The 15,819-nt window shown below is 36.6% G+C and overlaps 1 protein-coding gene across 1 annotated transcript in view; it reads right to left on the bottom strand.

The window, feature by feature from the left end:
* The window catches only part of EFHC1 (EF-hand domain containing 1), a 64,193-nt gene that overhangs the window by 24,981 nt on the left and 23,393 nt on the right, over positions 1-15,819 (bottom strand). Inside the window, exons 4-6 of the mRNA XM_054568818.1 lie at positions 14,799-14,948; positions 13,429-13,621; positions 6,668-6,888 (exon numbers count right to left, since the gene is read on the bottom strand). Of these exons, the coding sequence (XP_054424793.1) occupies positions 6,668-6,888; positions 13,429-13,621; positions 14,799-14,948 (564 nt within the window). The remainder of the gene's footprint in view (positions 1-6,667; positions 6,889-13,428; positions 13,622-14,798; positions 14,949-15,819) is intronic.

Genomic DNA, 15,819 nt, shown 5'->3' with positions numbered 1-15,819 from the left:
CTGGCACCAGGCTTCTCATACCATACTCCAAGCTACTGCCTGGGTCCTGTTTCTATCTAGATGAACCACCCCTCTGACTATGAACATTATCACTCCTAGATACTCCTGTTCGTATGACCTACCCACCAGAGTTTCTGGCCAGGCTTTCTTAACAAAGCAAGTACATGCAAAGTGTGATAGTCCCACAATCCTTCACATACTGCTTTTAGGGGCCAGCTACATAGCAGGTTAGCTCTCCCAGTTCTGTTTTCTTCCTCTTCCCCACCAGCATGTCTCCTTATGGAGCCAGCCTGAGCCAGAACACCTCTGGCCCTGAGGGCCATGTTTACAAATTCCCAATCTAGAGATCAGCCTGACCTGTAAGTGTCAATGATTCTCAAACTGAGTATGTCCATCTCACACCCACTTCTGTCCCTGACGATTAGCTTGGCTCTAGCTCAGGTGTGTCCAACCTGCAGCCTGTGGGCCGCATGGGGCCTAGGACGGCTATGAATGCGGCCCACCACAAAAGCATAAATTTACTTAAAACATTATGAGATTTTTTTTTTTTTTTGTGACTATGTGTTGCAATGTATTTAATGTGGGCCCAAGACAACTCTTCTTCCAGTGTGGCCCAGAGACGCCAAAAGGTTGGACACCCCTGTGAGTTGACCTTAACCCCCCAACTGGGTTTAGCATCCCATTTCTGCTTTACAATTATGTCATTCAGGATTCAAATGACTGAAGTGTAAAGACTAAGGAGAGCTAAGCTGTCCTTGCTATCTTGTAAGTGGAGCTCTCCTGCTCATTTCCAACACAGACTTTTACGGAGGCAGAGCAAATTTATTTGTAATATAATTATTTGTCATAGAGAATTTGGTGGGAAAAAACCCTGACCAAACACTACAATTAATGTACGATGTGCATGGAGGCAGAATTAGTTTTAATACCCAGAGTGGCTGAGATAGGGCCAAACAAACAAACAGAACAAAATCCACAGTGTCCTCTTCTCTCTGGTCTCTATCCAAGCCTTCCCCTCCTTTTTCTTTCTTTCTTTGGAAGACAGGTAAAAAGAACAAAAGACTATGGTAATGAGAATGGACAGGGAGAAGTATTCTAGGACTGAAAAGCTTTTATCAGCTCAAAAGATAGATCATAGCCATTCACTAAAAAAGTTGCACCACTCTGTAGCAATCCCTCCCCATCTCACCTCCTGGTTAGGTAAAACTCCTTGATGTTTAAAAGAATCACCCTTGTACTTCGCAATATGACCTTGTGCAAATCTCTTGGACCGCTATCTTACACTATACTTATCTATGATCTAAAAAAGGTGGAACAGTTTCCTTGATGAAAATCTAGATCTGTTCCCATAGTATTTTTTCCTTGTATACTCCATCAAATGTTGCCAAAAAATTTGAGGGTGAGGCTAGGTTTTTATTATAATTCTTAATGAGAACATTCATTGGTAAGGAATTCTATCAGGAAAAAAAAACAACTGATAGCAAGAGGTACACTCATGGATCCTTTAATGGCAGGAACACATTCTGAAAAATGCATCATCAGGCGATTTCAGCACTGTGTGAACATCATAGAGTACACTTGCAGAAACCTTGATGGTATAGCCAACACAGCTACGCTATACGGTACAGTCTATTGCTCCTAGCTATAGACCTGTACAACATGTTACTGTACTGAATACTGTAGGCAATTATAACACAATGGTACCTGTGTATTTAAACATTTCTAAATATAGACAAAGTACAGTAAAAATATGGTATAAAGATAAAAAATGGTACACCTGTATAGGGCACTTACCAAGGATGGGCTTGCAGGACTGGGAGATGCTCTGGGTGAGTCAGTGAGTGGGTGCTGAGTGCCTAGGACACTACTGTACACTCCTGAAGACTTTATAAGCACTGTACCCTTAGGCTACACCATATTTATAAGAAAGTATTTTTCTTCAATGATAATCTTAAACTACTGTAACTTTTGTACTTTATAAACTTTTGAATTTTTAAGAAATTTTCAAAGTTTCATAAAATTACTTAGCTTAAAACACAAACACATTATACAGCTATACAAAAATATTTTTCTTTATATCCTATTTTATTAATATAAGCTTTTTTTATTTTTACATTTCTTCAAAACTTTTTCATTTTTTTAATTAAAAACTAAGACGCATCACACACATTAGCCTGGGCCTATGCAGGATCAGGAACATCAGGATCACTGCCTTCCCCCTCCACGTCTTGTTCCACTGGCAGGTCTTCAAGAACAATCACAGGCATGGAGCGGCCATCTGTGAGAGCAATGCCTTTTTCTAGAATCCCTTTTGAAGGACCTCCCTGAGGCTCTTCTTGAGGAGGTGTCACTCTTTTCAGAAACATGTCCATGCTGGTTTGCTTGGTTTGTTTCTTTTTTTATATCATAAATTTGCTTATAAGCAGATAATGCACCATGAACATTCCTCTTCATTAATGAAAACCTTTTGGTGTTGTGCTGCATGTTTTCCAACTTTTAAACAAGCTTATTGAGATCTGCAAAAGCTTCTTCTAAACTCTTCACTGTGATTTTTCTTGGGGGTTCTTTTTCTTCTCCTGCAGTTTCCTTTCCTTTTGCCTCTTCTTCACCTATGCATTCCAGTTCCAGTTCCAACAAGTCTTCATTAGTTAATTCTGCGGGAACTAAGTCGAGGAGCTCCTCAATGTCAGCCTCATCCACACCACAGTCTTGTTGATTTTTGTAGCCTCTTCATTCTTGACAAATCCTTTGAAGTCATAGATGACTCTCTTGAGTGTCTTCTACCAGATGCTATTCATATACCCCTTGGTGACATCACCCTAAGCTCCAGTAAGGTTCTTGATGCGCTCACAGATGCTGTAATCCCTCCAAACTGTATCAGTGTCTTCTCAGTGTCTCCCTCAGTTGCAGCAATAGCCTGGTCAAAGGTCCTCCTCAGGTAGTAGGACTTAAAAACTGCTCTAACTCCTTGATCCACTGGTTGCATCAAAAGAGGGTTTTAGAGGGAGAAACACCACTTGGATATTGGGATGAAGGTTACCAATGAAAGGAGGATGTCCAGGAACATTATCAATAAGCAACATGTTATTCACCAAACAGTACTTCTCCATTTTGCTGGCATAGGAACTATAATTCAAGAGAGCATCCTGGAAGTGGAGCTGGGTCACCCATGACCTCCTGCTGCTGCTGCAGGACACTGACAGTGTGTGCTTACTGATAGGCTGAAAGGCCCCGGGGTTCTCACTGCGCCAGATCACGAAGGGTTTCAATTCATAGCTGCAACGTTGCCCCCAAGCAAGACTGTTATCTTGTCCTTGAAAACCTCAAAACATGGCATTGACTTGGCTTCCTAATAGATGAAGGTCTTTTCAGGCATCTGCTTTCCAGAACAGGGAGGTTTCGTCCATTCTGAATATTTGCTCTGACAGGTGATTTTTTTCCACAATCAGCTTATCTAGACTTTCCAAAAATTCTTCAGCTGCATTTGCATCAGCACCCACAGACTCAACACTCACTTTCACGTTATATGATAAATAACAATACTTAAATTGAATCGTTTAAACAAACCATTGAAAGCTAGCAGTAAATTCACCTCATAGTTGGGACCAGTCTTTTCTTTCAACATCACAAACAAACTTTTTTCTTTGGCTGTGATCCTCATGGTGCTGAGAGGGATACACTTCTGTGTCTAGTCTTAAATCTGGGTCATTAGTAGTTTCTCCATGTCTATTATAGGTTCCTCTCAAATTTTTTTAGTTTCATTGCTTTGTTCTTATTCTCCAAGACTGTAGCTATGGTGGAACAGGACATGCCTGACTGGAGAGCTCTAACCACCACTAATTTTCTACCTTCGTAGTCCTTAGTCATTCTTAATTTCATTTCCAGATCACTTGACATGGCCTCTTACTGGCAACATTAGCTGTGCATTTGTATGCTTAGAGGCCACAATGAACAAAACAACACAACATTAAATTAATCACAAGAGAAAATGATGCAGTCAAGAGATGCAGTGAACACCAAATGTAACAGGCTGCTGCTGACATAATACTGTTTTATAACGAACTTTTTTAAATAGGTAGAATGACTATACTCTAAAATAACAATAAAAAGTATAGTAAATACATAAACCAGCAACATAGTAATTTATTATCAGGTATTATGTACTGTCCATAATTGTATGTGTGATACTTTTATATGACTGGCAGCACAGTAGGTTTGTGTATACCAGCATCACCACAAACACGATTATGACATCACTATTTTTTCACCTCCACTATAATTTTACAGGACCGCTGTTGTACATATTGTCCATCGCTGACCCAAACATCATCATGCTGCACATGACTGTATTATTACCACCCACACTTGCTTCCATAAGTTTTATTGCCCCTGGGAACGCAGAGCATACCAAACTCCAAATTCTTTTTATGAAACCTTGGTTCTAATGATATCTCTTGTCTTTTGGGGAAGCAAATACAGTAGTACCTGGGTACTCATTGTTACCTTGTTTCTAGAACTCGTGATGAGTGCCGAAACTGATGAGTACTGAGTGATGAAGCATTTTCTTTTGCAGGGCAGTGTTGTGACTCATACGAGTTCTAGAACATGTGATGAGTCCTGAGCAAGCGCCAAGTGCTGAAACACTTTTTCTCATTGAAATGTGATGAGTACCTGATTTGACAAGGTCTGAAGCCAAGGAGTACCAAGGTATGATTGTACATACTTCACAGGCAATCTTCTTCAGACTAGTTCAAAAGACATACTGTATACATACCTCCTGTTAGCTAGGCACTGTGTTAGGTGCTAGAAGCACAAAGGTACATAGAATATAGTCCCTGCTCTCAAGGAATTTACAGTCTACTAGAGAAGATTCATGAACAGATATTTTAATGTAATAGATAAGTGCTAGTGGAGAGAGGCACAGTGTACCCCAGGAACCCAGAGGAGACGGCCAGTCTGCTGGGAGCTTCAGAGACACCCTCTTGGAAGACAGAAAGCCTACACTGAGTCTCGAAGAATAAAAAAAGAGCCATATGAAGAACGATGGAAAATAGTTTAAGCAAGTAGAAGACAGTCAGCAAAAGTCCAGGGGAGTGAAACAGGATGCAGCACCTGCAGAACCACACAGATTCAGTACAATGGAGGCTAAGTGAACATGGCACAGGCAGCAGATGAGAAGAGGCAGGGGTGTGGGCTGGAGCAATTCAATAATTCCATCCTTCTATTCATGTCTCTTTTTTTGAAAAGAGCCCAGTGACATTGTTTTACTGTGGCAACATGGCAACAGTACATCGTGGCCAACACGGAGATGAGCCAGAGGTATTAACACCCTACTTCATATATGGGCAACAGACAAAGAGGTTATATGAGTTGCTCCCCACTCACAGAGGAAGAAAAACATCAGTGTTTTCTTTCCATGATACTGTGATACTTTAGTACTTCAGATACTTCTTGAATTTGTTGTATAAGGTGTAATTTTTAAAGCATAAAGTTCCCATTTGAAACTAAAATACATGGCTGAGCCACTCTGCAGGCTCAAGTTTACCAGTTTACTATTTCAGTGCATTAACAGCACCAGGAACTTACTCTCAGATCGGAGTGGACTTTTGTGGTGCTCAGAACTGAATTTTTCGGTTCAGTGTGATTCTAAGGAAAGCTATGTTGCAATGAAAGAAAGTCACCTTCTAACATCTTCAATTAATTGGTTTTTGCTTTGCTGTCAACCTGTTTTTAAGTCAAAGGGTTTGATAAACAGGCACAAAACAATGAAATGCCCTAGGGGTCTGGAATAAAAGACGTCTTTTTAAAAAAATTAAGATGAAAAATACTATAAAAGTAATATGGTAAAAAAGTAAAAAAGGGTTAGCATAAAAAAGAGAAATTAAAACCACATAGAGTATAAAACAAAGGTCCCTTGTCCTCTCCTAGTTCCCTCCCACATTTTAAATTAACCACTGTTAATGGTACAAGTGGATATTCATCCTGTTCTTTTCCTCAGTATATATAAGCAGATATTGTGAACAGTAATTTATAAAAATAGCACCATATCATGTATACTCATTCGCTTTAAAATGTTATGGACATTTTTTTCATGTTAATATGCATAGTTGTACTTTCTCTCTCTCTCTCTCTTTCTTTTTATCAGTCTTACAGTCTTCTAATTATATGGATGAATATACTAATTTATTCTGCCAATCTCCTCATACTTTATCAAAAATGCTACAATACAATCATTACACAACTCTTTTTATAGTCCTCAAACCAGATTTTCTGGGTCAAGAAATAGGTAATACTTTATTTTGAAAAAATTAAAATGATGACAAACTGCCCTTCAGAAAGGCTTTTCTTATTGCCTTTCCTATTAACAGCATATGAACATGACCATTTCTTCACAGCAGGGCAAACATCAGCTATCATGAGTCTTTTAAAATCAAATAGATCCCAAACCTTATTATTTCATTCTATTTTTTTGTCAGATAAGTTGAGGGTCTTTTTTTATGTGTTCATTAGACATTTGTATTTCTTCTTTTGTAAACTTCTCTATTTCATTTGCTTTGTCCATTTTTTAAAACTGGGTGTTCAAACAAGTCTCCTCCCCTGCTTTTTCTTAAACTTTTACTTCAAAAGATTAATTCTCTCATTACACCCATAATTAGTGATCCATTACCTGTTTTATAGGAGGTGGTTCCTTCTTGCTCACATCAATCCGTGGTAAATCAGAGATTCCAAACTTTTCTTTGTAGTACTGTCGAGTAAATGGATCACAATCGTAAATGAAGAAAGTTCTCCCGAGGATGGTGAGTGGTTTCCCAACGATGAAGTCTTTGGCAGTATACCATTCCAACACCTCTTGATCAGAGATTTCTAGCACACACTGAGGGAAGTTCTCTAACACAAAATAGCAGAGAAGGAGGAAAGAAGAAGGAATGAGGATGGGACACACAGCAGAAGGTTATTCTTGAGAACCTGAGGGAGTGTGGTCCAGGGTCAGGGCCTCCTCTACATTCCCAGAACATAATGCTGTGTATTCCCATCTGTTGACAGGACAGATAAACAACATTCCAGATGGTTTTTGTAAAGTCTATCTCCCAAATTCAGCTCAGAATAACACTATGGGTCACTAATCTTAGCAGAATTAATGTTCAGGGGAAATCCCTGGAGGAAAGAATAAATGTCCTTCCATAGAGTATTACATATAGGATGAATCCAAGTCATTTAGTTCAACCTCCCACCCATTTATTGCTTCATCCAACAAACTATTAGTGACCACATATATCATGTACTAGGTATGCTACTAAATACTGAGATCACAGCAATCAACAGTATCAATAACATTCCTGCTTTGATGAAGACAACGTTCTGTTTGGGGTGACAGATATTAACAATTACACAAATGATGGTTTCATTTGTGGTTTCAAATGATGGTTTAAATTGTGATCACTGCTATTAGGACAGTCTCACCTAGTCCTATGGCTGGAAGCAGGGACAGTCGGTAAGATGATCATAGTAATTTGCATATCTGGGGATCAACACAATTTTCAGATGTAACTTGAAACTTGCATTTTTGGAATAAATCCAATTTTGTCACACTGTTTTATGAGAACTAAGGATTGACTTGTTTAGGACTCACTCCTATAGCCCAGCCTCCATGGAAACCATAGGATAGTCAATCAAATCTGGAGTGTGCCACATTGTATAGCTTTAACCACAAAGCTTGGCCCCAGAACTCTGACGTCAGGGGACACGAGAAGTAGCTGGTATTCTCCTGTTAATTGCTAAGATAGGAAAATAGGAAAAGAGGCTAAGGTTTTGTTATATAGACAGAAAGGTGTGCACTCCAGCACTTCATCATGCTAAAAGAACGGCTAATATTTTCTCAGTCATGTATCTCAAAAACCCCTCCTCCCAGTGTCTAGTGCCTAACCCTGCTACATTCCTTTGAGTTACCACAGGAAGTCATCGGCAATGGGGGACACAGCTCGTGGCTCCATGAGTTTCCCTCAGTAAACAATGTTTCAGAAGATCCGGTATGTATGTGCATTGTCCACCCATTTGTCTTTGTTTGCTCAACATCCAGCATTATATGAAATTATCTTTTTCATATAATGCTGGATTTCACTTACTTGATATTATATTTAGGTTTTTTGCGTATATGTTCATGAGTGAAACACTGTAGTTCTTTTTCTCACAGTGTCTTTAATTTTACTGGTCTTTTTAAATGAGTGAATTAAGTTCTTTTTTCTTCTCTATGAAAGAGCTTATATTGAGCTTGAAATTCTATATTCTTAAAATATTTGGCAAAAATGAAAAATTATCTGGATCTGGTGTTTTATTTGTAGGAAAACTTTTAACTAATTCTATTTGTTTAATGTTAGACATTTGATTTTTTTCTTCTTGAACAAGTCAATTTTTTCTAAAAATCCGCTCATTTAACCTAAGTTTTCAAATGTATTGGGATAAGGTTGTTAGCATTATTCCCTTGTTTTCTGTTTACTTCCTATTGCCTCCTTTTTATTTTTAATACTGTATATATGTGCCTTCTTTCTTTCCTCCTTTGATAAATTTTGTCAATGGTTTGTCATTTTATCCTTTCAAAGAAACTTTTGACTTGACAAATCTGTTACATTTTATTATTTCCTCCATTTTAATTTCTTTAGATTCATTCTGTCATTCTTATTCTAACTTCTTAAGAATATCTACCTTATTTTTTCAGTCTTTCTTCTTTCTTAAATAAACATTTAAGGCTATGAATCTTCCTCCAAGTACTACTTTTGATGTATCTAAAAGACCAGAGGGAATTTTTGCTGTCATTCAGTTCTAAGTATTTTCTGAGTATATTTTTTACTCATGGACTATTTAGAAATGTGATTTTCAATTTTCAAATTATGTTTGTTTGTTATATTTCCAAAACTGAATGCTAATTTAATTGTTTTGAGATCAGAAAATATTGTATAAGATGTTCAGTCTTTAAAATTTGTTAAGAATTTGTTTAAAATTTGTTTTATTTGTACTTGAAAAAAATGGAAATTCTCCAGGTGTTGATGCATTTACATATTCATTGAATGAATATTGATAATTATATTGTTCACCTATATGCTTACTGATTTGTCTTTTTAATCTAGCTGTTATTAAAAGGCGTTAATGACTCCCACTATTTTGATGGGTTTGTTCATTCTTTGCATAATAGTGCTATACATTTTCGCTTTATATATTTTGAAGCCATGTTATTAGCTGCATACAAGTTTAGACTATTATATTTTCCTAAATACAATTCTTGCAATGTGTAATGATCCTCTTTATCTCTAGCAATGGTTTTTGTCTTAATATCTATTTGTATAATAGTAACATAATCTTATCAGTTTCTTTTGCTATTTGCGTCTTTTTTGACCTTTGTATATCCCTATATCTTAAGTATGTTCTTAAAATAACTGTTTCAAAATGCGTTTGTTTTTTCTTTTCCAAATAAACTCATAGATACAGATAACAATATAGTAGTTTCCAGAAGGGAAGTGAGGTAGGGGAGGATGAAAAGGGTTGAGGAGGTCAAATATATGGTAATGGAAGGAGACTACATTTTGGGTGGTGAGCACTCAATATGCAGAACATATATTATAGAATTGCATACCTGAAACTTACATATTGTTATTAACCAATGCGACCCCAATAAATTTAATTAAAAATGTTTTTAAATGTTATCACCTCCTCCTATGCCATTTTTGTAATGTATTTAATTCCACCTTGATATTTTTAACCTCCACAAATTCAATATTGTTACTTCAGTTTGTATATTCAATGTTCACTTAGATTTATCACACTTTGTCATTTTATTTATTTATCACTTATATCTAGATCTTACTTGTGGAGTTATTTTCTTTCAACCTGAAGTGCACTCAAGAATTTTCCTGGTAAGGAACTATTGTCAGTAAAATCTGTTTGGTTTGCCTGGAGATGCTTTTCACCATCTTCTTGAAAGGTAGTTTCTCCAGATATTAAATTCTATTTTTTCCTCACACTCTAAGGATATTATTAAACTGTGTTCTTGTGACTACTGTTGCTACTGATATGTCAGCTGTCATTATAATTGCCATTCTGTGAGGGTAACTTTGTCTTGGGGGCTGTTTTTACCATCTTTTTGAATTTGATGTTCTTAAGTTTGACTCTGATATATGTAGGCATGGACTTATATTTTTACAACTTTCATGAGGTATAATTTACTACAATAAGCTGCACATATTCAGAGTGTAAATTATGGTGTTGTTTGACATATGTGTTTATCCTGGAAAAGGGAAGATCAAAGAATAAAAGCCATTTTAAAAGATAATGACTAGATTTTCAGAGCCTACTGACTTGGATTCAACAGCTGAGAGTAGAGGGCTTCTGGAGCCAGTACACTTCTTTGGCATTACTCACCACATACTGGTAACCTGCAATTATCTTCAACAAAGAACTTCTATAATGTATAGAATTAGACCTTTTAGATATTTTAACTCTATGCATAATAAAAAATATAATTTTGATTTATCTTTACTTAAAAGAAGACTCTTGCAGAGAGAACTTTGAAAACATACTCCCATAATTTCCTATTACTGTCCAACACAAACTCTCTGCCTCGTCACTGTCTCTTGGACACCCCCAAATATACCATAATTATTCTTACTTTCCAATCTTTGCTGTTGTTGTTCTCTCTAAATTGCTCTCTTTTTTCTCTGCCATCCTCTAGCAAGGCTAGGATTGGCCCTCGATATAGACTCTGCCACAGAGTCTTCTTTATTTGTAGTAGCTCACATCTCTTCTTTTGGGCTCTGTCTAGATGACATGTCTAGTGATATAATCAGATAATCTGGTACACTTGTGTTATTGTTTAACAGTTTTTGCATACTTATGTGACTTGTCTTCCCAGTGACTAGAATTGACCTAAGAACAGGGATTTTAGGTCTGGAAGTTACATTTCCATTTTATTCTCCAGAGCACTTAGCACATGAACTAGTTCCCATAGCATATGTTTAACTGTTTATTGAATTTAACAAAAATCATCCATTGGATAAATGACTTTGAGAGTCATATAAATGTCACCTCTTTAACACCACAGTTCTAGTTAAAGGAATTATTTAGCTGATAGAAACTTAGCATTTTCTGTCCTTCTACTGTATGATTAACAATAACTTCCCCCAAAAGATATGTTTCCTATCTTTTTAAAACATTTTTTAAAAATTTATTTACTTTTAGAGAGAGGGTAAGGGAAGGAGATAGAGAGGGAAACATCAATGCGTGGTTGTCTCTCACACACCCCTACTCAGGACCTGGCCCGCAACTCAGGCATGTGTCCTGACTGCGATCAAACTTGTGACCCTTGGGTTCGCAGGCCAGCACTTAGTTCACTGAACCACACCAGCCAGGGCTCTTTCTTATCTTTTAAAAGAACCATACATATGTTACCACACTGCCTCTCCATATAACTGATGAAAATTTTGTTAAAATTTGGGAAGTTACAGAACAGGATGATAGCATATTGAAAATTTTAGATGTAGGCCACGTTGATAAAGGCAGAGACAAACAGGGAACCTGAGATTTCAAGGAATTCAGTTTTAGGACACTATTTTTTTTCATGTTACCCTGACTATATTCCCACCCTTTCTTTTAATCTACTGTAAATGTAACTTTTATTAGCTCCAGATGGCAGGGATTTCAGGCTCATTTAAGTAACATGAAAGGCCAAAATTAGTATATTAGCACCAGTGTCTTGGAATTCTCAGAGGGTTGTATAGGAGGCTAAGTATTAAGAATATGGTAGGCAGCAGCTGGATGTTGGACTAGGGTATAGATTCGGTTGTTGCTAGCTGAGACTACAAGCTGTTTTAGCGATTATTCTCATTTTTCAGAAAAAGAGATTTTTAATGTTTTTTCTCTTAATTTAAAATGCTGACAATTTTTATTCCCTTTTGTTCTTTTCCCAATCTCATTTTCCTCTACCTCACATACAACTATTCTAATATGTAGCTTTTTTATTATATGTGTATTATGTGTATTGTTTTGTATGCATTTTACTTTATGTAAATGTTATTGCATTATACATCTCTTTTTAGTTCTTTTTTTCTATACAGCACCATGTTTTTGAGATGCATCCATTTGCTTTCTTGAGCATTTTATTTATTGCTTCTAACTACTATATATCTATTAAGGTATACCTCCATCACACTTTGTTTATCCACTCTCCCAATGATAGAAACCTCCAATTCCTTGTCCCCAAATAACACTGCATATTTTTGAAAAACACTATGCAGGCCAAGAAATACATGTGGGCAGGTTGAATTTAGCCTTCAGACTGCCACTTTGTTTCTAGCCTCTAATTTCAATTTGTTTATAATCTCTAAGACAAACCTCTTGCTAAACACCTGGAATTTCTTATCTTCTAGCTACAAAAAAATAAATAAATAAAATTAAAAAAAGAGTAAAGGGGAAAAAAATCAATGAAAAATTTACAGAGTTCTGTCAGCCATTCAAGCACGAGAGTTATCATTACACGACACCAAGATGACATTTTTGTAAGAGAAAATTCTTAAACTACTTAGCAAGACTAAGTGTCCCAGGGAAATATTGATGGATGGCAGGTGTCACCTGTGTTTTGTTGCATCCTCACTCTACAATCAATTAGGTTATTTTATTCCAGCAAAGGAAGAACAAGTGTTAACACAATGAGGCTCCACCTCAATGAGTTACTGACATGGCTTTTCCAATCTTAAGTTATCCCGCACAGAAACTTCGTTTGCCACATAGTTGAGGCAAGAAGCAAAGTCAAGGAAACCCATTAGGAAGTGGTAAGCTATATCTTTGAATGAGAACAAACTTGTTTTAGAAATGCATTAAAAATCTGATATTAAGTTGCTTCAGTTTAGAAGCCTTGTTCTTTCATACTTTAATGAATCTCCCACAGCTGTTTTGGTGATGTTTTCTGATTTGGGTATCAGTCATCGCCACCTGACCATTTCACAGGCAAGCCTGGACCAAGGGGACAAGTAAAGGAGAGGAATTAAGAAAAGCAGGGGGTTTTTTTGCCCTGGCTGGTATGGCTCAGTGGATTGAGTGCAGACCTGTGAACCAAAAGGTTGCTGGTTCGATTCCCAGTCAGGGCACATGCCTGGGTTGCGGGCCAGGTCCCCAGCAGGGGGTGCGCAAGAGGCAACCACACACTGATGTTTCTCTCCCTCTCTTTCTCCCACCCTGCCCCCCTCTAAAAAGAAATAAATATAATCTTAAAAAATAAACTAATGATATTAAAAAAAGAAAGAAAGAAAAGCAGTTCTTTGAGTCCTACAAGGACACAGCAAGAGCCTCCTGAGTGTAAGGGGGAATGACCACATTGATTAAGTAACTCCTTTGAGATCCAAAAAAGGGTCCCAATTATCAGAAGGTAAATAAAATCAAACATACTTGCATTCTCCACCAAAACCTTGGGCATGCGCTGGCGGTTCATCAGGAGTGGGAAGGGATCTCGCCCATCATTTTGTTCATGGACCTCTCGAATTTCTACTGTATCATCCATAAGATAGTAATGAATGATGTAGTTCCGACATTCACCGAACATGTTGTCTGTATCATCCCAGATTGCATAGAATCGAAGAACCTTTGAGAAATCAAAAGTAGTGACTTGTAAAAGTAGTGAGTTCTACAAGTGGAGAATTTAACTTAGTTTGGCATTTATATATCAGACAATAATAAAAAGTTAGCTAGAAAAGACAATGAACAATCTCAGATGATTCATAAAAAGGAAATATTTACCAAACATACAAATATATCTGAAATTATGTATCACATGTCAAAAGCTCGAAAATATTAATAGGCTTATAAATTTGTGCTGAGAAAGAATTCAGCTTCTTCCAAAATATTAGTCAGTGGAAAAGAAGATGAATTAAAAGAGCAATGGATCCTGCATACAGTGGTTTATATGTATTAACAAAGATCCACGTGAATGGTTTATATATAATTAGTATGGAAAGAATTTTCATTGATCAGCCTTTTTTTTTTTTAGTTCCATCAACACATATCTTCTAGTAACAGTATCAGCAACATAATCTTTAAATACAATAACAGATATATGAGTGATATAAGGAACGTCCTTATACAACTGTAATTGCGCTACGTAACATTTTCTGAACTAAAAGGAATTACATTTCTGAGAGGGAAAAAAAAAAAGCAGCAAAGAAGCATTGAGGGTGATCTCTCTGTTTTCTCTTTCCCTTTAGTACACAAAGGAAGACTGAAATCTGCTTCTCTACACAAGCCCACAAGGAGGACAGTAGGATGGCTGGACAGAGTTAGAAAATACCCAGGGCATTCTGTACTCATACATTAATAGATAATTTAACAAGAAAGCATCTGCAGTGGGATAGCTTTGACATTACTATTTTAACATTAGAAAACTACATATATGCAACACCTTTGAAATTTCCCAATAATTCATTTAAGGTTTCCCAATGGATTCTATGAGATTAATTCATATTTGGGAAAAGAAGTAGCTGGTTGTAAATGTAAAGTGGGAAGCAGATGTAGCTCAGGAATGCTTTACGATTTAAAAGTTTGATGGAACTCACAAGACAACTCCACAATCTTCTTTGAACCTCTAGTACAAAACTGAGGCATTGCTATACCTCTGAGTCTAGATGAAACCAGGAAAATGGCACTGTATCCAAATGGTTACATTATAGATAGGTTTCAAAACACACATCTACCAAAATAGCTTACTAATAAACGCTGCCACATTTGGCAAGGAGTAAACTTACTAAGGTGTCTAGGTCACTTACTTGTTTGTCAAAGGTGAGAAACTGCTTGAGTTGATCAAAGTCGGAGGGAGTGACATATTTACGAAGAGGCTGTTTGCGGAGTTCAATGTAAGGATCGAGTGCCATCTTCTCAGGTGGATTTAATTCAATTCCTTGACTTTCCAAAAATACCTAAATATTTCAAAATTAATAGTGATAATCTTTCTAGGAACTTCTTAAAGTAAGTTTTAACTGATGGAGTAAAAATAAGTGTATTCATTTCTATACCACGGCCCAGGTTAACCATTAATTTGTGGTTTGAGCATGTCTTAGAAGTACTGAGTCTCCAATTGACCCAATTCAATAATGCAGGTAATAATTGTTAATTACCTTAAGTATTCTACATTATAAAATTGATAGGCAATATGATAAGCTCCAAATATGAACTCAGATCAATGACATTTAGTTAGGTGTCCAAGCCAAAGAGTAAGTCCCAGGATTACCCACATGCACCAATCTGAAACCTAAAATTTCAGACAATATGGAATTGACATCGGGTATAGGGACAGGCTGCACAATGGCAAAGTTAAGCTCAAATCAAATTCCCAATTTTCCAACTCCTTTAAAACAAGTATATAATTAAGTCTTCCCTGCAAAATGAGAAAAGAAAACATACCCACTCATTTAGACCACAAAATGTGTTAGCGAAAGAGGAAAGGCAAATTAAGTGTTCAAATATGACTAGAAAAAATTAAGGAAAGCATTTGAACTTGACATTATCTTAAATTTTATTTTGCTAATTATGAATAAATGTATTATTTTCAGTCATTATATCTTTAAATACTTGATATTTTTTTTCTTCTTAAAAGCACCACAATGAACTATGCCTTTTTTGATAATCTGAAAAAAAAAGTTAATGAGATCTGCTTACATTCTGGAACTGGAAATTAACCTGAAAACAGAGTTTCTTTTGGGAATTGTGTAGTTTGTTTTTGGAGAATTCAGTAGAAAATATACAGAACACAGGGCCAAAATATTTGGTCCTAGTATCAGCTCTGCTGCT

This window comes from Pteronotus mesoamericanus, unplaced genomic scaffold, assembly GCF_021234165.1.
Source record: "Pteronotus mesoamericanus isolate MK-2021 breed Mesoamerican mustached bat unplaced genomic scaffold, CSHL_Meso_final contig_20, whole genome shotgun sequence".
Classification (NCBI taxonomy): domain Eukaryota; kingdom Metazoa; phylum Chordata; class Mammalia; order Chiroptera; family Mormoopidae; genus Pteronotus; species Pteronotus mesoamericanus.
This window is presented reverse-complemented; position numbering and strand designations above follow the sequence as displayed.